Here is a 25,082-nt window from a genome sequence, read left to right on the forward strand (position 1 = left end):
CTTTAGTAAAATCATGCTTTTCAAATATGTCCATGCGCTGCTCAGGAAAACAGAATTATGTAAATACGGCAGTCATAATTATGAGGCAATCCTAGTTCTCATGGGAAACAACGTAGCAGATTTGAAGAAGTACCAACGCACTCAGTATGGATCACACTCGAGTCTCGTCTTTTAAAGATTTCCCTCTGTATTTTTAACTTTCTGGTGAAAAGGTGAACGACGTTTTGGGGGTTTCCCCCTTGACAGGTGTAAAGGACCATATTAAGTGCGTCAGAACTTCTTCAAATATTTTTCATAGTTGTCAAATGTCAGATAATATACATTAACGAGATTTGAATATTCTGGATTGCAATTACATTATATTTAAATCATACCAACTTCAAAGAGTAGTAATTGAAGTTTAGGCGTAATCATTCTGGCAATGAGAAATACGGACAGACCTGCTATATTTACATGTATTCACGTGCCAAATGAGAATTCAGTGGTCAATATAAGTTACGTTGTATGAATAAGATTTAAGTTTATAATCATGACTCTAAATAGAGGCTTAAAATCAAGACATGAGAAAGATTACAACCTAATTGTCTTTTTAAATTTAGGATGGTCAAAGGGCGAAAATTCTGAAAGACAGGAGAGGGAAAAAAATAAAAACAATAAAATAAAAAATAAAAAAAGGAAGAGAAAGACTTGAGACTAACATTTTCAATTAATCTAGAAGCTGTTCAAAACTATTGTTACTAGTTTTTCCCCCTGAAATCCTTCTTTATCATTTAATGTTTCATTTTTTTATTTATTTTAGAATCCAATTACCAGAAAATGAACTCACAAGGTGACCAAATTGGGAGTTACGTCTTTTTACATTTTTGGGGGGGGGGGAAATATTTAAAATGTTATGTCATTGCGTCAGTGAATGTTCAGATGAATCATTTTTTGTTAAAAGAGCAGGTATAGCAATGCTAGTTATATCTTACAACAATGAACGTTTCATTACATAACTTCCGTATGGCAAATACAGCACAACCCCCTTATAACGCTGTGCTTGGGGTCCAAAGAATAAAATCGCATTATAAGCGGATCGTGTTAGAAATAATGTACAATTGTATGCATTGTACAATAAAGTATTTAAGATATCAAATTGTGTTGTAAAGTATTCATAAATACAAAAATTGGGAGCCAGGCAGGCATCGCGTTATAAGCGGATTCGCGTTGCAACGGATTGCTTTATAATGGGGTTGAGCTGTACCTTAATATGAACTAATGTAACATAAATTCAACTTGTGGTCACTTCACTGTGTTTAATAAAATTAGAGTTTGCTTGGTACAGTAGATCATGTAACAATCTTTAATGATCTAAAGCCAACTAGCGTGAGAAATACAAATATATTGGACTACAAATTTCATGATATTCAGTAGAAGAAAATTTTTTTTTGTTTCGTTTCACCAATACAAAATGAATCTTTTAATAATAGAAGCTGCAGAGATAATGATCTGTATGTAAAGTATTCATTACAACAAATTGCTATTATTGAGATTTGTATATCAGTGTTTTTCAAGTCATAGTTTAGACTATATTCTCATAATGTACTTTAGAAAAGTGAGTTTAGGAACCGGTAATGTATTTAGTCACTTCAGAGTAAGCATTGCAGAAGCTATAAAGAATGTAATTACAAAAAGCGCTTTTGCTGTACTAAGACATAAAATTATCTCAGAACAATACCGGTCATAGATTAAGCCATCAATGCCATATTCTCTCATCAATTGCCGGCTTTCAGGGTCATTTGCATCATCCCCCCAGCAAAACACCACTAAGCCTTTAGATTTTGCTTCTTGAATGTAGGGTGGATTTCTTAGGAGGTCTTCAGTGTGTACACTTATTCCCTGTATAAAACAAACAAAATATTCCACTTTCATGAGCAAAGTCAACTTTAAGGAGCCGTTTAACAATCTTAACCACAATCATATATGCAACCAAAGTACCAAATCACAGAAGAGCACAAAACACAAGGAAGTATACATTTATGCAATTGTTATTAAACCTTGATCACCAGCCACATACCATTATATTTTAAAAACGTGTGAAATAATTTGCAAAGTATTAGAATATGAATTTGTAATGCAACATTAATTCTGGCTCCGGGATTCAAGAAGAGGTTTATACAGCAACACTTTTAAAGAGATGCAATGTTAAAATTGCGGATTCATATCTCATGATCAAACAGTGCAATGAGACCAATTGAAACGAATTGAAGGCTACAATTTAAAGCAGCACTGCACGGGTTTCTCCTTTTTTTAAATTATGGGATTGAAGAAGGGGCTGAACCATGTTCATTTCAGTTTTCCTTGAGGGCATACGTTTAATAAAAGAACATAAAACTCCTTGTGGGTATATCCGAAAACTGAAGAACCCCGACATGCCATCTGCAACCTTATACAGTAGTTTATTTACAGTCTCAGACGATAGGAATATTGAAACAAGGACATGGCAATAACACTTACCAGGATGTTTTCAAACTGAGCAAAACTCATTGCAATAGGAGTTGAACGAGAACGAATATCCATGAGCTCTGGGTATATATTAGATTGTCCTTGTGTCAAAAAAAGTATGGGGTATTTATTTTGCTTTAGGCGAACCCTAGATCCAATGGAAAATAAACAAACATGTAATCAACAATATGAATAATGATGTATGTCTGCTTAGCAATACGTGCATATAGGTTTTCCAAACTGAAATGACACAACAGTCACAAATACCATTTAAAGTTTACATCTGGCTGCATGATTTATCCAGTATAGTTTGGACAGTCTTTCAAGGGCTCTCTCCCTAGACATGATCGCATGTCTTCACTGTCACTGTAGCACACGGTTGCAATGCATACCAATACCATCTTCTAATAAAGTCGATGGAAATGATAAATATATCAGCACATATTAAAGTGCCTCACAGCAATACACTGCTTCATATCTGTGTACTTATGCACCTCCCTGTAGGTACCAATATGCCAATAGCTCCATAGTGTTAAATTATCCCACAGGACTAAGTTAATGAGAGCAATTTAAAAATATGTGTATTTACATTTGATAGCCAAATTACATTGGTCGGTGGAGTATATGTTCAGTTTTAATTTAAAAAATATATAAATTGAGGGGGTAGTCTAAAGGGGGTTTATATTACAAGTTCATTGCTGAAACAAGACAACAATTTGATTAGGAGATAAATAGTATTTATGTGTCATACTCCAAAAGAATACAAGTCTACGGCATGTTAATAATAATAATCCGTAATAAAACTAAATGTTTATTTTAAATACAATTAAATCCACTACTCAATTAGAATACATTAATATATTTCGTTCAATCCATTTAAAAAAAACATATGGAATAGCACATTTAGGCAGCTTACACTGCTGTGCATTTGGTTTTACAAGCGTGCGGGGACTTTAACCATCACTATAACATTTATTCCCCCAGAAAGCGTGCCTCCTTTTTTTCTTTCATCAAACCTCATGCAGCAAATGTACAGTAGTGGTCTGCAGGGATGCTGCGGTAATGCCAACCGAAATAGGGGTTTCTTCCTAATCACATATGTGTAATAAAACCAGTAGGCATGAAAGCCAATAGAAATCAACAGTACACTAGCAGTGTGGTATTTTCAAGTCTGCTGCTTGCTTATTTCAGCAACGTAATACAATTAACATAATAAAGAGGTGTTTGACACCAAAGAGTCAAATGTACCGCTCAATAATGACATGAAGTTTTGCATCGTAAAGCTCAATTGTAAATTTATTTCAACAAAACGATTAACTTCATGTAGATTGCATTAATCCTTTTTACATGTGACACATACACACAAATCTGTAACACTTACATAGTGCAAATATCTGCATCAAATGAAGAAAATACAATCCTCCTGGAGCCACAATTTCTCAAAATGGTTTTTAAAATGATGTCCAAGAAAAGGTTCATGTCAAAATAAGTAGACAACTTTCCATCCCATACACCATCCTATACAGAGGAAAAATTACAAAACATTGTTAGAGAAATCATTTAAAATACTCAACTAATTATTCTTCAGTCATTTATATTTATGTAAGCTTGGTATATACTCTGGTTTTTGTAGCATAAAATAGTTATAGGCTCTCCTCCCATCTTCCTTTCTCACTTTGAGGAATAGCTACACCTATTTCCAATGCTGCTTATAAAATATGTGGTGTTTCATTACAAAGGTGGAACTGTACCTTCAACACAAAAAAAGGGATTACAGAATGAAATCTGGCATCTAAAAAATGCACAGAAAAATTAAAGAGGACAAAAAGTCTGGCATTGGATTACATTTATATTAAAACGTCAGTTTAAATTAAAAGAAAAAACCCACCATATTTAAAACAAAACAAAAACACATGGTTTCTTACTCTTTGTTGGCAAATCCACTTGATTTCAATGTTAAACCCGACATCCTCAGGAACAGATTCCAAAGCCTACGTAAAAAAAACAAGTATTCACTGTGAGAATAGTGGAACGTGTGATGAGAATGCAAAGTGTTGTACAACACAACTCTTTTGTGTTACTTATAAGCGAGAGTTCACGTCTCTGTTCACGTCACGTATAGATTATAACGAGTATGTAGGATTTCTGTCACTACCTGGTGGGAAATCTTAACTCTCAGTCTTCTGTTCTTTTAGACATATGGCCAGAAGCACGCCCACTTAAGGATAATGTAATCCCAGAGTATATGCAAATCAATATAACGCCACTGAACTGCAGGTATTTTTCTAAGATATTCCATTTCTTTCTTGTAAATGTAAAGATTTGCGTTACCGACTGAAGGGAAGGAAATGGCTGGTTGTCGGAAACAGAACATTCTTCCTCACAAAGGGCATCTGCAAACGTGAAAGTAGGTACAAAACTGTTAGTGTTACCACGATCTGAAGCACATTCTGTTTAACACTAAAGTAAAACCTTTGATCTTCAAATACAGTAAACCTTTTTTCTTGAAATTGTATTATATCTTTCTACAAAAACCATCTAAGATTTATATAAGAAGCAAAAAATAAATAAGTCTGAGTAGAATAACGTAGACAAGAACATACGCACTAAAACTACCCATAAGTCAGTGACGTCTAAGTAATGTAAGAGGTGAAACGAAAAAATAGACAAGCGCAGCTTGTATAAGGAAAACTGTATTACAAAGATAAAAAATGATAATATCACTCACTCATGTGAGTCAACACTGGCAGATATGGGGTCACTGGAGCGCAGCAACCGTGAAGAAAGCCCTCAGCTGGTCCCAGCTGAAATCCATGCAATAGTTCCTCCGGTATCAGCGTCCGGCACTGGGGCCCAGAAGTGACGTCACACACTCTCGCGAGTGTTTGCCTCAGACTTCACGTCTGGCGTCAAAGCTTCAAACAGTGGAAGCTACTGCTCTCTCCTCCCGTCTGTTTCAGTCTGGTGTCTGCCAAACTTAGGGAATGGTGGTATGCTATCTGGCTCTAAGCCAACACCAATGTGCCTCTCTCAATAGCCCTAAACGTCTTACACACACTGCTTCGACAAGGGACAATGGCCCTGTCTCACTCCCACCTTGCAGCAGCTGACGGCAGACTGAAACATCTGGGTTGCCCCAAAGGTGGACAGCTGCTCCCCTCTGCACAGGACCAGCGTGCTATGGGTTAACGTTTGCTTGTACTACGTCAACCCCACTCACAGGAATGTTAATGAGCAAGGAGGATACAAGGAATTGTTTGTTTACAGCTGCATTGAATCTCAACCACCCCAGTGTACATCGGCGTTGCCCCAAAGGCGGACAGCCTTTGGTGCAGGCAATGGGCAGCCAAAGGGTGTGAGCCGTTTGCTGATGTTAAAGTTGCACTATTTCAATATGAAACTCACAAGCCCTTTATCCTCTGTACCCAAATTTTCAACTCTATCTGTCCATGAAATGTCTGAAGTCACTGTATAACCCTGTTCTTTTAATGTAACCATGTATTTTTTATAACTCTGTGCCTAGGACATACTTGAAAACGAGGTAACTCTCAATGTATTACTTCCTGGTAAAACATTTTTACAAATAAAATAAAGAAACAGACGGGAGGAGAGGGAGCAGTAGCTTCCACTGCTTGAAGCCTAGACGCCAGACGTGAAGTCGGAGGCAAACATTCGCAAGCGTGGGCTTTCTCCACGGTTGCTGCGCTTGAGTGACCCCATGCCTGCCGGTGTTCTCATGTAAGTGTGTGATATCTTTTTAATACAGTTTTCCTTATACAAGTTGTGCCTGTCTATTTTTTTCGTTTCTACTTTCAAGGTATTTCCCCCTCCAGGAAAGCGTTGGACATTGGACTTTTCCACCCAAGCCCTTGTAGATTGAGCACACTGTATATGATTTTATTTTTCCCAGAGATTATTTTAGTTGAGCAGTTTCTTTATGTTTTGTAATGTAAGAGGTGCCTACCACAAGTATGCGCTCATCAAGTTACCATTAAAAAACAAAAACAACTATTGCTTTGTAATGCATACCAGTGTTTATATGTATTTGTGTTCCTATTATAAAGTAATTATAATTTATTTTAAGGGATTTACAAAACCAAATCACTTTAAAAAGTAGACACATTCATGCAGCCACAATTGTGGTCGTTTCCTAGCAGAACTGCTACTCTAGTCTGCAAGTCATTTCTCTTTCTCCTGTCTGTGTTCCCCGGTATAAATGAAGCGTGGAGAAGAGGAACAAATGCCACTCTGGTCTGCTGTATAGAGGGTGAAGAAAGAACACATTTGGGGATGGCGACTGCACCAGTTGTACATTTTTTTTTTTAAACTCAATAAGCTACACTAGGCCTCGGAAATATTCCAGAACACCTCAAAAGCAGAGCAACTATATTTATAAAGAGCACCATGTTCCATAAAGTGGCCACACAGTGTAAAAGGGTCCAGGCAATTGGGCACATGGCTGGCACTTCTTGCGTGTGCCAAACAAAATTGCCCTGCAAGGTATGGTAAGAATAGCACATTGCACAATGCCGTAGGACCTGAGCAGCATATCTAGGGGCAGTATGTACTAAACATTATACCCTTCTTTGGCAAAGAAGTGGTTTACTTATTTTTCTTTTTACATGAAACTATAAATATTCCAAAACATTATATGCCTGGTTTGTTATTACCTCCATCTAGTCCCTCCCTTCCCTCTATAAATATCCTAATGACTTTTAGCATCTGTGGATGGCTGAACAGTCTATTTGGTAGCCTACGTTGTGGATGCTATTTTCGGTCTAATAATATAATGATTTTCATTTGAATGAAAATTGCAATGCGTGTTACGCCGAGAGAAAAAAAAAAAAAAAAAAGATAAATGCTTCCATTTTTGCAGGAGTGGCCAACTTCAGGCCTCATGGGCCACCAACAGGTCAGGTTTTCAGGAAATCCTTTCTTCAGCAGAGGTCGACGACAGCCAGGGCCGCAGACAGATTTCCCGGGGCCCAGGACTAGAGTTACGTCCCGATTCCCCTCCCCAACCCAGTGTCGGCGGTCTTGTGAGCCCCCCACCCCAATTTCATACCTCGATTGATCCCTCTATTTCCCCCCTTCTTCCCATGTGTGTGTGTGTGTGTGTGTGTGTGTGTGTGTGTGTGTCTCTGAACCCAGCTTGTTCCCAGCGCGCGCCGTGAGAGGCCTGGCGCCCGCCAGCGTCAGAAGCTCAGCGTGGGGCAGTCAGTGAGGGAGGCCCGCAGCTTGGGGAGAGCCGAGCCTGGCAGCAACTAGAGGACAGGCAGCCGGGCCCCCCGCAGCCACTTTTCCTGTCTCTCCCCCTCTGTCGGCAGCCACCTGTGCTGAAGCAGAGATATCCTGAAAACCTGACCTGTTGGTGGCACTTGAGGATGGAGTTGGCCGCCCCTGCTCTAATGCAATAATATATATTTCCTGTCAGACCAGTACATACCATAACAATCTTTTAACTTTAGTGCAGTCACATGAGCCAACTGAAAAAAGAAAAGAAATAGAATGCAATTATTGGAGGTAATGCTTAATGATTTATGTTGGTACGCTTGTAAAATGTTGTTATATTTATCAGTGGTTCTAAAAGCTTGTTAAAGAAAAATTACCTTTTTTTTCTTTACGCATTATTGAAATACCACCAATTACTGTTGACTCACCGATCAAAATGTTTCTACGTCAGATTCAATGCATTAAGAGAGTGATAAGAATAGGAGAATGTTATTGAGGCAGTAATGTATGAATACCTACTAAGAAAATAAACACACAATATAATTTCTCTTCCTCGAGCTCCATTTCGCAGTTACACTTCAGTGCCAAATCCGATACAAATAAATGTACTGCCCTCCAAGACGTAAATAATCTCCTTGTTTTAATCAACACATGGTACCAGAAAATAAATTAAAAAAAAAAAAACATTGTACTGTCCCACTCGTTCCTCACTTAAAAAAAAAAACACACACACCTGCCAGAAAAAGTCCTTCCCTACCATGGGTGTTTTATAAGTTATGTGGTGGCAATAGCAGGAAGCCCTGGAGGTTTGACTTCATATTTACGAAACTTCCAATATTCTGTGTGGATCTACCATATTAGATTAAGGTTTCAACTGATAAGTGTGCAGTAATACAAAGCACTGCTTCACATTGATAATTTTTTTTTCTTTAACGAAGGAGGGGTGGGGAGAATTTGGAACAATGAGTGAATATATTATATAAAAATACCAATTGCATTTGCATGTCTCAGACAGGGCTGCAGCCCTGTCTTTCCTTATTATCACTTAGCAGTGCTTCCACTGCAGCCAGGGATTCTGGGTAATGACATGCACATGAGCAGTGTGTCCCTCTTTACTTCTTATCCATTGTAACATGGACCCCTATAAGCTTATGCCTGCCGTATTACACAGCTTTTCAACAGAGCCTGGGTTAAAGAAGTGCAGAGCCATTAACCTACTCACAGACTGCTGTTTCGACCTTTAGGGTCTCGGGTTGCAGGCGATGTAACGTGAAGCTGGTACGTGGGTATAATCAAACTTTAAAAAAAAAAGTTATAGGTGGGTAAAAAAAAATACCACGTATGAGAAAATGTTCATATCTCAGACAGGTCTGAACATATTTAACTGAACTATTACTCCAAAACCAAACAAACATCAAAATAAATATAATTCAATCACGTTTAATAGCTGCAGCTGGTCAAAGGTCAGGTCCTTCACAGGGATCTCAAACAGTTCCAATGGTTCGGAGGAATACGCTTTCTAAAACAGAGGAAAGAACATTGTTCACTGTTATGTATTGCTATAAACAATCAATTCGGTTTGAAATTGAATATTTGGTAGCAATTAACAGGTAAAAAGGAGGTACAGCCTTTCCTAGATCACATCAAAGATGGACTTGGTTGGAATGAAAATGTGCCAAGTCCCAGCACATTTGAGCAAATTTAGGTTTAAACCTTTCCAGAAATGAAGCATAATATACAAGTACAGCAAAATAAAAAATATGTATTTTTTGACATTTTAAATAAGAAGCCCCAGGAAATTCATGGTAGGAAACTCCACCAGTAATACAAATAAGAGGTACATGTAGGAACGCATAATGCAGATGTTTCCATACCTTCTTCATCGCTATGCAGCAGGTGAGGTCATGATATATTACAGGGACAAGATCTTTGGAAAGGTGGACATCAAATTCAACAAAAGCGGCCCCCTAAAAAATAAATATTACATTAGAAATTGTATAGGTGTGCCCGTTATATTCTCTCCCCAATAAAGTTAATAAAGATGGGTTGCCGGTTTGGTACGGGGAAGCACCAGCTGGCGAGGGAAGTGGCTCTCCCCCTTCTTCCCCCCCCCCCACCTCTTCTTCCCTTCACTGTCTCCCCCTCTCTTTCCCCTTGATCTAGATCTCGGAACCACTGAGCGACCCTGGAGGTCCACCACATCTTTGCGTGGTCACCTTCAGTGGTTCCCCCCCCCCCCCCGTATCTTTCAACAAAAAGGAAAAACAACTGTTACTATATGAGGCTACTTTTACTCTGAAATGTTTGTTATATGATGTATCAGTGCCTAATAAAAATGTTTGGAGGAAAAAAAAAAAAAAAAGAGAGAGAAATTGTATACTGTAGGTGTGTGCACATACTTTAATATCATAATTCTTAATGCATCAGTCAATGCAATAAACAAACATTTCATGTACAGTTCAAGGGCTGTGTTTTCAGATGAAGTCCATGATTACAGTTTTGTCTTAAATGACTAGGAAATGGATTACCGAAATACATATATTGTCTAGGACTATGCTTTTCTAAGCAGAGTACGCTGCCACTGTCTCAAGGATTCCTATATATTCTGAGTCAGCCTATCACAAGTTGGCCTTACATCATTCAGTTTGCTTTGACCACCAGTAGAATTATGGTGGTCAATAATGCAGCCACGGAGGATCACATGGGTTCAGTTCCCCTGTGTAGGTAGTAAAGCAGTAATTCTGCTGCTGCCTGGATACTGTATATCGCATTCCCTACTCAACACTAAAAGCAATATATAGGTAAGAAAACAATAAATATAACAAAATTCCATCTTGCTTTCTGTACTCTTCTGAATTTGGCATCAATGAGGGGAGGGACACATACATACATACATACATACATACATACATACATACATACATACATATCATAGTTACCAGTCCATGAACTAATAAAGGAGACAGCATACAGCAAGGACTAATCCAAAAGTGATGTATTCAAAACACACCGTTACACGAATGCCAACGTTTCGGTCCCACAGGGAGACACACACACACACACACACGACAATTCATCCTATATATATTTTTTATTTAATCAGAAATATGATCTATTTTATAAACAATAATCTCAAAATGTAACAGTAGTATTTTCTAAAAGCAGACAAAATGGGGTTCCAGTGTGCATAATATTGGCAATTTAAATAACACATTTTATACTGTATTGCAAAGTATAAATAAAATCCCATTTTTTGTGCCTATACCACAAACAAATATGATTTTATATGCATACTTTACAAACCCAACGCAAGGCAAAATAAGTGTCTAAACATACATACATACATCCTATAGAAACAGAAAACAGACACACGTAGCAATCATGTTCGGACATGCACGTGCTTTATGGGGTTTTATTTTTTTCCACAAAACAAAAACAAAAAGTGTGCAACAAACCAGGCACGGACTGCAAAATCCCTTAAAGACACTGATGTACTATACAGAAAATATGTAGGTTACCAAAAAAGCTACAATAAATTAAATCATAGTGCAGCAGAAGGAAAAAAAAGCAGTGTTGGACTATTTAGAAAAATATTTAATTTGAAAGTGTTTAAAATCAGCAAGACTTCTTCCCCCCCCCCCATTTTTTGTCTTAATATTTTTATATGTAAGGCATTTGACAACGTATAATTCTACATTGTTCCCCAAGTTGGCAAATCGTTTAATGCTCCCTTTATACATCTGTAAAAATCCTGAGTGTGTGCCTAAGGAAATGGCCGCCTTCAGTGTGCTGCAGTGTGTAAAATGCTACAGCTAATATGTAACATTATATTACCCATATATTGTGTTACCCATTATTGTCGCAGCTTTCAGAGTAATAGTCTGCTGTTTGTGATACCTTTTTTCGCTCTGCCCTTTAGCAACAAAGTGTGTCAGAGCCCGTTTCAAAAGAGGAAGTGGCTATGGACTTTATAAATGGTTGCTGTAGCAACCAAAAGGATGATCAGTACACACACACACACACACACACACACACATATACATACATACATACATACATACATACATATATCACCCCCCCCCCCTGCCTTTCACGCCCCCCCCCCGCCTTTCACGCCCCCCCCTCACGGCCTCCGGGCAACGCCGGGTATATCAGCTAGTATATATATATAAATATATATATATTTATAAAAAATAAAACTTTTTTTTTTAACTGCACAAGTACAGAACTGAATTATTTTGTATAATAGGCTTTTTCAATTTTGCTGCTTTAAATAAAGCATACAGTAGTTTAACTAATGAATGATAAAAGGTCAATATTTAGAAGGAACATAATAGCTACGTACAATATAAATATAATTTTTTTTCATGTAAAACAATATAGAACGTTAAAAAAAAAATTACAATATACATACATGGCTGGCAGCATTCTTTAATGAAGCAACAGTATTCTCACGAATTTTGGCAAGTCTGCAAAAACAAATACAAGTTAAAGCATATAGACTGTATTCACAACTGAAACACTAATCTTCAACAACAAAAAACCTTTAGACTGAAAATAAACAGCGTTTCAGCTTACTTTGCGGTTGTGGTGGAGTTCCCAGCACCTCTATGGCCAACATCTAGTGGTGTTCTCGGCTTCCAGTACTTTGAATAGGAGCTTTTCATGTCACATGAATAACCTGGTATTGGCTTGATAACAATGTAATCAACTGTAAAACAGATTTGTGATCATCAATTGCATTGGAGGGGAGGGAAAAAAAAAACCCCACAAAAACCTATTACACAAATGCACAAGGCAATCACATTTCAAGGAAAAAAAATGCAGTTACCATTTCCAAACAAATCTGACTGCTACAATAAGAGGTTTTTTTTAAAATGTGTCAAATCACTTTTATTCTGTATCCTATATAGATACATTTAAAAGCAGCAATCCTAAACCAAGCATCCGATTAAAAAAACTAAATAATATTGGAGAGGGCAATAAGATCTCCAGAGGAAGTAAAAAAAATTAAATGCATCAAAAAGTGTGATCAGCATGGGCCTGTGTTTACTACATGTCTACCAGTATTAAAGTAGAATAGCAATTACACAAGTGACAGCCAAGTTTATGGCTGTTAGCAATAACTACAATACAAGCTAAAAATATTTAATTGAACACAGTGGAGAGAAAAAGTTTATCAACCTGAACAACAATTACAGAAATTCCATAGTTTTCCCATGATAAACTTCTTGAATCAAAACCAGTATTTTCTTAAATATTCAACTGGGTTTATATTAACCCATGTCTTTAGAAACAAAAGATGTACAGTATGAATTAGACAATGAGTAATTAAGAGTCAGGGTATGGGCTGAAGGAGTGGCTCAGTGAGTCAAGACACTGACTGGCACTGAGTTTGAAGCAGGGGTACCTTCAATTCCCAGTGTCGGCTCCTTGTGACCTTGGGCAAGTCACTTTATCTCCCTGTGTCTCAGGCAACAAAAACAGACTAAGCTCTACGGGGCAAGGACGGTGTCTGCAAAATGTCTCGGTAAAGCGCTACATAAAACTAGCCGCGCTATACAAGAACAATTATTATGTGCAAAAGTAAGTGAAACCCTGGTTTTATCAGCTAAATTAAAGGGGATTATTAAAATCAGGTGTTTAAATAATTAGGTAGATCTTCAGGTAAAATTTTGGGAGGCCCCATCCTATGTAAAGATCAGAAACTTTTTGAGTTTGGTCTTCACTATACAGGTGTGTGTGGAAACACGTCATGCCACGATCAAAAGAAATCTGAGTACCTCAGAAAAGCAAATCTTGTTGCTCAGTCTAGAAAGGGTTACAAAACCATGTCTAAGGATTTGGGGCTCCACCAATCCACAGTCAAACAGATGGAGAGATTTCGAGACCGCAGTCTCTCTACGTAGGAGCGGTCGTCCTAACATACGCTCTTCAAGAACAAACCGGAAAATCATCCAGTGTCCTGGAACAGGATTGCACATTTTCTATGTCCCTTTGCAGCTCACATGATTACTGTTCTCCCTAGTTAGGCCTCGTTCAGGGTGCCAGAGACAGGAGTTGGAGGGAGGGCGGCAGTTTGCTGGGCGATGTGTGTTCATCCCCAGCAGACTGTTTCAGGAGTTGAGGGGGCGGGGCTACACACGGCAGCTTAGGGATCCAAGTTGCAGTCATGAAATCACTCAAGAATGATTTCATTGGCTGCCGAGGTACCAGTGACGCTGCTGCAGCTTCAAAAAACGATTTTTTCGTTTATTGAAACTGTAGCCAGCGTCAACTCCTGGCTTCGGAGACAAGGCAGCTGCTACCCTGACAACCAGTATTCAATTTGAATACTTTGTGTCCCACGGCAACACGCCCTCCCTCCGAACCCTGCACGAGGCCTTAAGCTGCATGTTTTCCTCCTGTTCCAGCAACTAGCTGCCTGTGTAAAACGCAACATTATTGCTACATTTGCATTCTTACATCGCCATAGCTGGTTGCCCTGGCAACCTTCCAATCTTCTTAGCTAGAAGGTTGGTTCAGCCCAGCTCCCCTGTCTTTCTGGCAGTTACATTGGTCCTTAGACCTTTCCTGTCTGTCACAGGAAAATGTGCTCCTTTCCATTCAAGCTGGCTTGTGAGTACATGCTACCCTCCATTACACCTCCTGCAAGGCCATCCTTTTTTACCGTCCCCCCCATACCAAGGCACCTTTATCTAGAGAAGCACTCTCTCACTACATACCACCACCAAGTACCTTTTATATTTCTGTTGACTCCCCCAATAAAGTTGAAGAAAATAGAAGGACTTTGTGTGCTTTCAAAAGGGGACGAGTTAAACCACTGGTGTCATTCACATCCTACATGTGATCCTGGTTCCAGAAGATCCAGGAAGTCACAAAGAACCCCAGAGTAACATCCAAGGATTTGGAGGACACTCTCGCCTTCGCTAATGAGTGTTCATGACAACTATCAGAAAAAGATTGAACAAGCATGGTGTTCATAGTAGGATAGCCAAGAGGAAACTACTGCTCTCATTGCTGCCCCATCTGAAGTTCACTAAAGAGCACATAGATGATCCCCAAGACTTCTGGAACAATGTTCTCTGGACAGACAAGTCAACGGTAGAACTTTTTGTTTCATTAATCACTGAGAAAAGTTGTTTGGCGAAACCAAACGCTGCATTCCAACAGAAGAACCTCATCCCAACCGTCAAGCATGGTAGTGGGAGTGTGATACAATATATTGTATTACACACACTCACAGTCGCCCGAAGCTGATGAAGCAGGGAGAAAGCTGTAGATGCGGTTAAGTCCTTGCAAAACCCGACTGCGGCAACCATTTTGTTTAAAAAAAATTTTTTTGCCCGATCCATTATAACGCGGTTTCATTTTGTGGACCCAGAGTACCGCGTTATAACGGGGTTCAGGTGTGTGTGTGTATGTGTGTATAATATATATCAGTGACAAGTCGTTCCCTTCACTTCGACATTGTAATGATAAAAGAAGCACAACCTGTGAGACTGCAAAACTGTGTGAGCTTACAGGGTTTAGTTTGCTCGTTACATTACATACTGTTGGCGTAAAGCTGCAGCATTTATTTCCAATGGGGGGGAAATAGTCTGGGATTTCACAGACACTAAAAGCTATTAAAGTAGGATAGCTTACCTCGAACTTTCCCCAGGGTCTGTCTAGCATTCCTGCTCATAATCGGAAGTGTGATTATGCCAGTGCTTTTTCCACTCTCGATAATAGTGGAGGAGAGGAGACATGCGGTACCCACATGCCCAGGGAGTGCGTCTCCTTGCACCACAGCTTCGCTTAGATCTTCCTACAATCACAGTTACAATGTAAAAATCAACAATGGGCTCTAAACAAAAGCAACTATTCCTGCTTCTTCATAGATTTAATACACTAAATTACTGAGCCGCTGTGTAAAAGGTTCATGTTTGTACAGTACTCAGACTAAAAATGGTTTTTGAGAAGAGGAAATCTGTGCTTATTTGCAAGTAGTCATATTTTTCCAGAGTTTCTTTTTTTCTTTTCTCATTAAAAATGTTATGCTACATAGTTAACCATTTGAAACAAAAAAAATCAAAACCGCCTCCAGTTTAAGTTCTTCCAAGACTTCAGCTGTCTCACATTTTAATCTGGTCTGTAACCGTTACATACGCCCATCTACTATATATTTCTGAAACCACTGTATGCCTGTCTGTCTGTCCTGTCCCTAGAGGTAATCGCATTGGACCTTTGGCTGTCACTCCGCCTCAGGCCAATGAGATGGCTCCCTTGGCCCGCCCGCCCCCGCACACCTCTCATTGGTCACACTCACCAGCCGCTGACACAGATACCCACGGGCACGCCACCTCACCCCACCAGCCCCCTAACAGCAAACCCCAACATCCCCGGACCCGCCCACCGCTATCCACGGGCTTCCTCGGTGCCACCGCCTCACCTCTCCCACCCCCCCTTACAGCAAACCCCAGCCTCCCCGGCGCCGCCTGCAACGCTCCTCGGCACTGCTGACTCACCTCGAGGTGGAGGGCAGCGGGGGGGGGGAGGGGGGGCTACTCACCCCCCCTCCACATGCCCCGTGCTGCTCACCCCCCCTTCACATGCCCCGTGCTGCTCACCCCCCTCCACATGCCCCGTGCTACTCACCCCCCCTCTACATGCCCCATGCTACTCACCCCCCCTCCACATGCCCCATGCTACTCACCCCCCTCCACATGCCCCGTGCTGCTCACCCCCCTCCACATGCCCAGTGCTGCTCACCCCCCCTCCACATGCCCCGTGCTGCTCACCCCCCCTCCACATGCCCCGTGCTGCTCTCCGTGCAGCTTCCCCCCCTCCACATGCCCTCTGTCCGGCTCCCGTCCGAGGCTCCCGGCCTGCAGGAGGGAGCTGCTGTATGCTGTAAGGTAAGCAGCTCCCCCCCACACACATTCCTTCATCTCGGCCTGATCCCTCCATCTGTCCCTCCTCCAACACACACATACACATATACACACACACACAATCACACACACACAATCGTACACACACACACACACACACACACACACACACACACACACACACACACACACACACACACACACACACACACACGTAGACACACACACACACACATGTAGACACACACACACACGTAGACACACACATGTAGACACACACACACACACATGTAGACACACACACACACACACACACACACACGTAGACACACACACACGCGTAGACACACACACACACGTAGACACACACACACAATCACACGTAGACACACACTCACACACGTAGACACATGACCCCCCAGCACACCGGCATTCTCGGTCCCCCGCCATTCTCAGCCCCATCAACACCATCAGCACCCACACATCAGCACCTTCGCACCTCCCCCATATCTGCACCCCCACATCAGCACTAAACCCTCCCAAATCAGCACCCCGATACAATCATCAACAATACAGCCACCGCAGCAGTACCACCGCACACCGCCATGGCCCACGTGGACCACTCCCCACCCAAATGTCACCCCCACACCACAAACATCCCGGGCAACGCCGGGGCTCTCAGCTAGTAACATATATTGTCTAACAGACCATCAAATGAATAACCTCTGTTCATTTAATGTAACCATGTATGGTCATCATAACTGTGTTGCGGTCATACTTGAAAATGAGAGGATAACTCAATGTACTATTTCCTGGTAAAACATACATACATACATAACATACATAACATACATTACATACAAAACACATGGTGTTTCTCCCCCCCAGTTCTCTTTTTTTCACCAAACCATCAGACATATGGTTCCTATCCCAATGTGACCTGTAGGCGTAATCCCATTTTAAATGTATATATTGTCTATAAAAGAAGAAGCTTTACAGTGCTGGAAAAAGAAATAAGTAATTCAGTACTATAAATGGATTGTGGAATTCCTCATAACATATCGCTGCTTTAACCCAATGCAGCTTCTCCATGTGTGCCCAAGGGAATTTTAAAATTAGTGTTATTTTTTTTCTTTCAATGAAGAATACTTCAAATATTAGGGTAGAGACTACATTCAGTATTCGTCTTTATGTATGTTAACCAGCAAAGACTGTTACATAGGCTAAAAACCTAGGCTAAAGCATCGGCTCCCATTAAGTAAAGTCACCATGCGTGCCAGGACGTAGGACCAATGTGAAGTAATGGTCGTGTTGGTTTAGTTTGATACATTTTGCTAATTTTGGTTGTGATAAAACGGCTTGTGGACCCTTTATGTAGAAGTAGTGTGTCAATTCCATTTCTTTCCCAAGTTGTTTTTGTAAATTAGTTATGATGCCATCCTTAGTCAACCAGTCAAAAGGGAAGGCCAATCAGTACATAATTGAACACAAATTCAGTGCACTAGTGGGGAAAAACAAAGCAAACAAAACCACTTCATTTTTCAAAGAACACCAATTGGTAAAACGTTCACCACTTTCAATGAGCCTGAATCTTTCTCAGGAATCCAATGGCACTGGTTGTGCAATATTTATTTTCCTGCTAAATAGTACTGCCTCTTAAAAAATACCCACCTCAAAAAAGTCAAAAAGTAATTCCAAGTTGTCTGGTTCCATTGTGTGCAAACTGAATTCCGTCCATCTATCAGGCTGAAGGCCGTAACCACATTCTGGTTGGGAGTGCCGAGATTTAAATTCTGTATTGCTTATTAAGGAGATGTCAAGAGTAGTAGCCATCTTTGAATGAGAGACAGGAGAGCTTGCATCTTGTTCTTCATCTTCACCCTCTTCCTCTGGGCCTCCCAATGTCAACTTCACTCTGTCCCCACAAGATAAAAAAATATTAGCACTTGGAAAAATCTGAAGTCACTATACAGATTGCATATACCACTTACATTTATTTGGCTGGTGCAAGGTCTCGCAGGAGAAAAATTGTGACCTTACATTAGTTGTAATTTGCTTTTTGACAAAACAATGCCTTTTAATAAATCCCAGATGTTACACGAAATGTGCAAGATTACAGGACCTTTCTTCAGCTTTAATTCTTCTCATAACACCAGCAATCTACCAAAAGGTATCATTACTACCTACACATTTGTTATTTTGTATGGTGAACAGCTTTTCAGTTAAGTTTTTACATTTCTGTACGGCAAATTAACTAGCAGGGGCCAAACTGGTTGAAAGTGCAGCTACCAAGGACTTTGGGGCTGACTCAACAGGTCCTGGAGTGGACGATCTGACGAAATTCCCAATAGATATCACTGTGGTATTTCATCTGAAAAAGGCCTGACTAGCTGCTTTGGCACAAATAGAATGGGCCCCTAAATATTACCGAGCTACAAATTCTAGATCTATTGAATATTGATTTCTATTTTGTAACCATCACTTCCCTCAGCTTATTCTATTGGAGAAACTGGGTCAGAAAACTAAGTAACCTCCCCCTTCCCCACATGCAAAGTATATAATATATAGCTCTTGCAGACAGGCCAGCATGGCCTTCCTTTAGCATTTTTCTAGTGACTATCTTCTCTCCATCATGTTTATCAATATGTTGACATCACTGTACCGCTCTTTAGGTAATGCACAGAATTTTCTCAAACACTAATGTGTTTATTATGGGTATACGAGAATGGTATGGAATGACTAGCGTAGGAACAGCTGTCTGAACAAGCTGTCTTGTCGCCCCTCCCCTTCAAATCAGAGCACAAGCTACCTAATCAAGTATATTCCCAAATGCTAGTCTCTTACATTATAGTGCTTATTAATGCGCTTCTTTGGGAATAGTAATACTGTGTGCACCATCCTTAGCGGAGGAAGAGGCACAAAAATGGTTGGCCATTCTTCAAATAGCGTAAATAAGGGTGACAACCAATTAATCTGTTGTGCATTTGATTAGTCCCTCTGTTAAAAGTTAACTCTCATGTGGTCAGCTCCTATATAATATAAGCTTGCTTCTAACATTTTAGCTTGTACGTTTGAAAAAACAAAAACATGTTTTCGCCTTATGGAGTGAAAAAAATAAAAATAAAGTGCAATTGTAATCTGTACATTTCCACCTAACACTGAAATGTTTTCAATCGGCTTCTTGCAGAGCTACATATAGCAAGATTATTTTTTTTACGCGCTGGGCTGAAGTGGTCATGAATTAAAATGACCACAAGTTGTACAATGTACTAAATTTGTTTAAGATTTTATTTTTTCAAAGCAGTGCATGCACGCGATTTATGCTTCTGCAGCTTTTCCCATTGTTAGTACTCAGGATGACCAAACTTCAATGTAGGATGAACCAATGATCAACTTTAATAAAATAAAAAATAAAACTTAGTTGGAAAAAGAGGTGTGTGTGTGTGTGTGCGCGTAAACAGCTTCAGAGCCTTAACAGGGTTTGAGATCTCCAATCAAGGGCTGATAGTTAGAAGAAATTGGCCAAATCCTACCCAAAGCCTTTGCAGTGGCAGAATAAGAACTTCTGAAAGCCAGCCATACCAAAAATTAAATACGAAAAATTATGCGCTCCAACACTTCAGTGGAGAATTTCCTATTTCTGTTTTTTCTATGCAATATAAAATCTGTACACGTACTCTATGTTGATTTAAAGATACCAATGGGTATTTATTGAGATTTCTCAGCTGTGCAACATGGTATCTTAAACATGACTGACATTTTTAAGTTACTTCCATATATGCTTTCTATTTTTATGACAAAATGAGAAGTCAGAAATACAGACTGTGCGACATGAACCATAGCTGCTGGAGGAAAATGATATAAGTTCATAGTGAACACCGGCAGTCTCGTGGTTTCACATAATTGCACTCTCTTATGCATTTTGATTTACACTGTTTTCTACATACATGCTTACAGTAGGTGTTTTAAAAACAAATTACAAAATTAAGTTGCAAGTGATCAATGCAAAGTTTGAAATATTACAGCACAATTTACATGTATAATTCATTTTTGCAAAAGTTCAAATCACAAAGATTGCTCTAGGTAGAAAATAAAAACCTCAACATTTGCAAGTAACAATTTGAAAGCAAAAAAAATAAAAAATCATATTTAAATCTAGCAACATGGGAAAAATGAAGCATCCGTTTCTAATGCGGGAACATCAATATATCTGTACAAACGGGATTTAAAATAGATGGCAAGAAATCTACACCGTCAAAAAGCAAGAGCGATTTATCAGCATACCTAAACCTTGAATTTTTGAATTTTTTCTTGGATATATAAACAGGTTGTTTTTCAGCATAATGTAGACGTAATCTAAGTTCAGTCTGACATGTCAGCCACCCGGAATCCACAGTCTCAATTCCACCTGGCAAAGTAGATGAATGGAAAAAAAAAAAAAGTTAAATCGGTTGCAACGAACACAGCAGCCCACACAAATAATTCAATTCACGATAACATGCAAAAGCTACTTCCATAATAATGTCACAATCACTTGACAAATTAGGCCTCGGGCATGAGCGCTGACCCGTGCTGAGGCGCGCTTACGCTCGGCACTGAGCCCCTGCAGCCGCAATGAGAGCGGCTTTAGCAGGGGCTCGCGCACGCTTCCGCATGCCTGCGGAAGCGTGTGTCTTAACAAATGTTAAGTTTCTGTACGTGCCGGAGCGCAGGGCCGGTCACGTGAGCGGTTTGCCCAATGAGGGCGAACCAGCTCCGTGACGTCACTGGCCCGCCCCAGACACGCCCACGGACGGCGCGTGCTCCAAGGCCAGGGAAAGCACCGCTTTCCCTCAGCCTCAGCGCGCCTCCGCACGGGCAAAGTGTCTATGCCCGAGGCCTTAGTGTCTATTGCTAAATCATGTTAATGTCAAATGTGGAATGTGTTTGACAAATTGTGCCTTGATTTTACATTCCTTCAAAAGGATTTAGTACTCGGGTAGATTTGAGTGGAAAAGAAACCTCACTGCTTAACCAGTTGGAAGGTGGAGGAAAAAAAACGAAAAAAAAACACCTATTTATCGATGAGCAGTTCAACAATATTGGCAGCTGACCCACGCTGCTCCAAAATTATTATATCTGTTGATTATGTAATCACCACCAGTTTTATAATAGGATATACAAATGAAGAATTTATCATTATACCTTTCACTGGTAGACTAAAACAATAAAACACAATGTATCACTGGTATGTAAACAGCAAAGCACTGAAATAAGCAACTTCGATCACTCTCTTTTCATTGTTTATTTGAATTTGTTGTTTCACTTGCCTTTTTGGTAGGTTTTAAAATAAAATCTATATTGTTATGCAGCAATTAGGAAAGTGATACAGGCATACCCCGCTTTAAGTACACTCACTTTAAGTACACTCGCGAGTAAGTACATATCGCCCAATAGGCAAACGGCAGCTCGCGCATGCGCTTGTCAGCACGTCCTGAACAGCAATACCAGCTCCCTACCTGTACCGAACCTGTGCACAAGCAGGGAGGCTATGGCGCCTTTACAAATGCGTTATTTACATCAGTTATGCACGTATATAACGATTTCAGTACAGTACATGCATCGATAAGTGGGAAAAGGTAGTGCTTCCCTTTAAGTACATTTTCACTTTACATACATGCTCCGGTCCCATTGCGTACGTTAATGCGGGGTATACCTGTATATAAATCTGTATCATGTGTGAAAAAAACCTGCTTCACCAAAAGACAAATTTTTTCCCTTGTCTATATTTCCCTTTTGTCTCAGTGACCACTTTGTCATAGTATATTATACGGCATTATTCAGAAACACTTGGAGGCGTGCTTCAGTTTACGTAAAGCAGCAGAGGAGTTTTTTTTTTTTTTTTTTTTTAACACTTAAGATATTTTCTTGTACGTTTCAAAGCGATTTATATTTTCTGAACCTGATGATTCGTTTAGGAGAAATTAAATATCTGGGAGGTTAAAACGAAGTTATCCCGAGCCCATTGCAGTTTAACGGTTACCATGGTAACCGCAGAAGCAATAGATTAAGAAACTCATGTTTTCAACACTAGGGGGCAAATTACCATAATTATACAAGTTCAACTGATACAGGCTTCTGGGGGGGGGATTGTTGCTTTAAGTCCGGAACTAAATTGTGCTTCAATAGAAGTACAGTATAGGGAATTATTGCATATGCAAAAAGTGATTTGCAAATAATAAATCACAAATCACAGCGGTCAGCAGCCTAGCAAAGGAAAGAAAATATCTTCTACCAACAGATTCATGCACTTTTATCTTGTACTAGGAAGATATTATCGGTCTATGGCCGCTGTTATGGGAAACATAATGCTTTAAAGAGAGGAATATATAGCAATCAGCACCTGCAATACAATACAGAAATCCATCTTTCCACATGAAGATATGTACAGTATGCTGCTACGAATTGCAGTATTTCTCCGTGATGTCAGAATGGAATCAGTTAACATCCTTGCTAGTCAGTCAATCGATAACACCAAACACATATGCCAGCGGGGTGTCAGCAACAGATTGGTTGGCTAGCATGGAAGTTGCTGAATGACATTTTAGACTTCTCAAATTCCTGGAAGAAATAACTGCTTGAGTACAGAGGTGTCTGTACAGATAAAAATAGGCTGTCTGCTCTGAAAAGACAAGCTGCTTTAGGAAAACGAAAACAACTTTTGTTGTTGCTTTGAACATGCAAAATAAGCTGTAGAAAAGCGTCTCTGAACGCATATACATAATGTAAGTTAAGTGAGCAATGTGTTTAAGGCAGAATTTGAATAAATCATTTAGTGTGTGTCAGGAAAAGTTAGAGGCAAAAAAAAGAAGACGCAAGTTATTGTTCACTAGTTCATAGGAAGCATATTTTGAAAGGAAAAAAATTGTGAATATTACTGTACACAAGATGTTTTGTGTGAGGACAAGACAAAAGCAGAAATAAGCACAGGCAGAGGAAACCACAATCTGAAATAGGAAGTCTCCGCCATGTAAAGCTGAAAACACATTGTAGGCATACCCCGGTTTAAGGACACTCACGAGTAAGGACATATCGCCCAATAGGCAAACGGCAGCTCGCGCATGCACCTGTCAGCACGTCCTGAACAGCAATACCGGCTCCCTACCTGTACCGAAGCTGTGCGCAAGCGAGGCGACTAAAGAGCCTGTTACAAATGCGATATTTACATCAGTTATGCACATATATGACGATTGCAGTACAGTACATGCAACGATAAGTGGAAAAAAGGTAGTGCTGCACTTTAAGTACATCTTCGCTTTACATACATGCTCTGGACCCATTGCGTAAGTTAATGTGGGGTATGCCTGTATGATATACCGCCTTTTAAAACATTGATATACAGTGTGTGTTTATATATACATGGCTGTGTGTGATGCGTGTGACATACAAACAAAAAAAACAATGTTTTTTTTTTTTTAATGAAACAGTCGCAATTTATTTAACCCCCAGAGAGTGATACTAATGTTACTTACGGCGAATTCCAAATTGTCCATCATCTATCAGGCATTCATTTTCTAGAAATGTAAAAAGTAATGAAGAATTTTACTACAATTTCAATTTTTTATATAAAACCCAAAACATGCTATTCTATAGTGGGGAGGCAGGGAGGGGGGGGTAAAATAATTCAAGATGGTTCAAAATAAAAAGATTTGCATCTATTTCGCTTTGAATTTGACATGCATTGTTTTAGACTGATTCCAAAGTGCGGGGAAAGTTTCAGGTGAGAAGAATCCTGCGTGTGCAGCCAACGCGACAGACAAACAATTTCTTCAAAGTGCAGGTCGACGATGAAAGGTCCTTATGGGACCTGAAACATTATCTTTCCACTGTTCTTGGCCGTCACATTAAATGGAGAACTACATTATGGATTTCAGATTAGAGCTCTACTTTATATCTCTGTCTTAGAGGAGACCTGCACTTTGAAGTTGTTTGTTTTAGACTGAGCAACAAATTGGTGTCCAAGTCCATTTGTAAGAAAAGAGCAAAAAAAACAAAAAAAAAGGACTTTTTTTTTTTTTTAGCATTACAGGGGATTCTGAATATGTGTAACAGGAGATATCAATGTCATTTGTTCCACTGATAAAGGGGTTGATAATTTTAAGGGACTATTGACGGGATTCATCCAGCGCCATTTTTTTTGCATGGCAGTAATTACCGGATTGGGGAGGGGGAAAAGGGGTGGGAGGGTGAGCTCACCACCCCTCCCCCATCAACGCTTAATGAATCTGCTCCTATGTGCCATGACAATCCTGCAGTCAAAATACCCTAAAAAACTAGTCATTTTGACCATGTAGCTCTTAATGCTTAATGTGGATGTATCTTTACACTGTCCTAGTCGATGTCTAGTGGTGGTTAGATGCTTAACACATTACAATGACGTACAGCATGGTTTCAGGGACTGGGGCTAATTCTCATGGCTTCAACATAAAAATAAAATGCTGCATTATCCAA

At 39.8% G+C, this 25,082-nt stretch overlaps 2 protein-coding genes across 4 annotated transcripts in view; one reads left to right on the forward strand and one right to left on the reverse strand.

The window, feature by feature from the left end:
* SHLD1 (shieldin complex subunit 1) overlaps nt 1-25,082 on the forward strand; it is a 287,950-nt gene that overhangs the window by 41,506 nt on the left and 221,362 nt on the right. The gene's annotated exons all lie outside the window — the stretch shown is intronic.
* The window catches only part of GPCPD1 (glycerophosphocholine phosphodiesterase 1), a 58,227-nt gene that overhangs the window by 3,328 nt on the left and 29,817 nt on the right, over nt 1-25,082 (reverse strand). For 2 of the 3 annotated variants that reach the window (XM_075595990.1, XM_075595989.1), the window contains exons 6-19: nt 24,104-24,145; nt 20,877-21,000; nt 18,264-18,507; nt 15,364-15,526; nt 12,295-12,427; nt 12,131-12,185; nt 9,591-9,683; nt 9,155-9,235; nt 7,931-7,970; nt 4,816-4,877; nt 4,410-4,475; nt 3,866-4,002; nt 2,497-2,632; nt 1,718-1,878 (exon numbers count right to left, since the gene is read on the reverse strand). In XM_075595990.1, the coding sequence (XP_075452105.1) occupies nt 1,718-1,878; nt 2,497-2,632; nt 3,866-4,002; nt 4,410-4,475; nt 4,816-4,877; nt 7,931-7,970; nt 9,155-9,235; nt 9,591-9,683; nt 12,131-12,185; nt 12,295-12,427; nt 15,364-15,526; nt 18,264-18,507; nt 20,877-21,000; nt 24,104-24,145 (1,537 nt within the window). Of the gene's footprint in view, nt 1-577; nt 621-1,717; nt 1,879-2,496; nt 2,633-3,865; nt 4,003-4,409; nt 4,476-4,815; nt 4,878-7,930; nt 7,971-9,154; nt 9,236-9,590; nt 9,684-12,130; nt 12,186-12,294; nt 12,428-15,363; nt 15,527-18,263; nt 18,508-20,876; nt 21,001-24,103; nt 24,146-25,082 lie in introns of all 3 variants that reach the window. The other variant, XM_075595991.1, reaches the window with a different exon arrangement.

This window comes from Ascaphus truei, chromosome 4 (genome assembly GCF_040206685.1).
Source record: "Ascaphus truei isolate aAscTru1 chromosome 4, aAscTru1.hap1, whole genome shotgun sequence".
Classification (NCBI taxonomy): domain Eukaryota; kingdom Metazoa; phylum Chordata; class Amphibia; order Anura; family Ascaphidae; genus Ascaphus; species Ascaphus truei.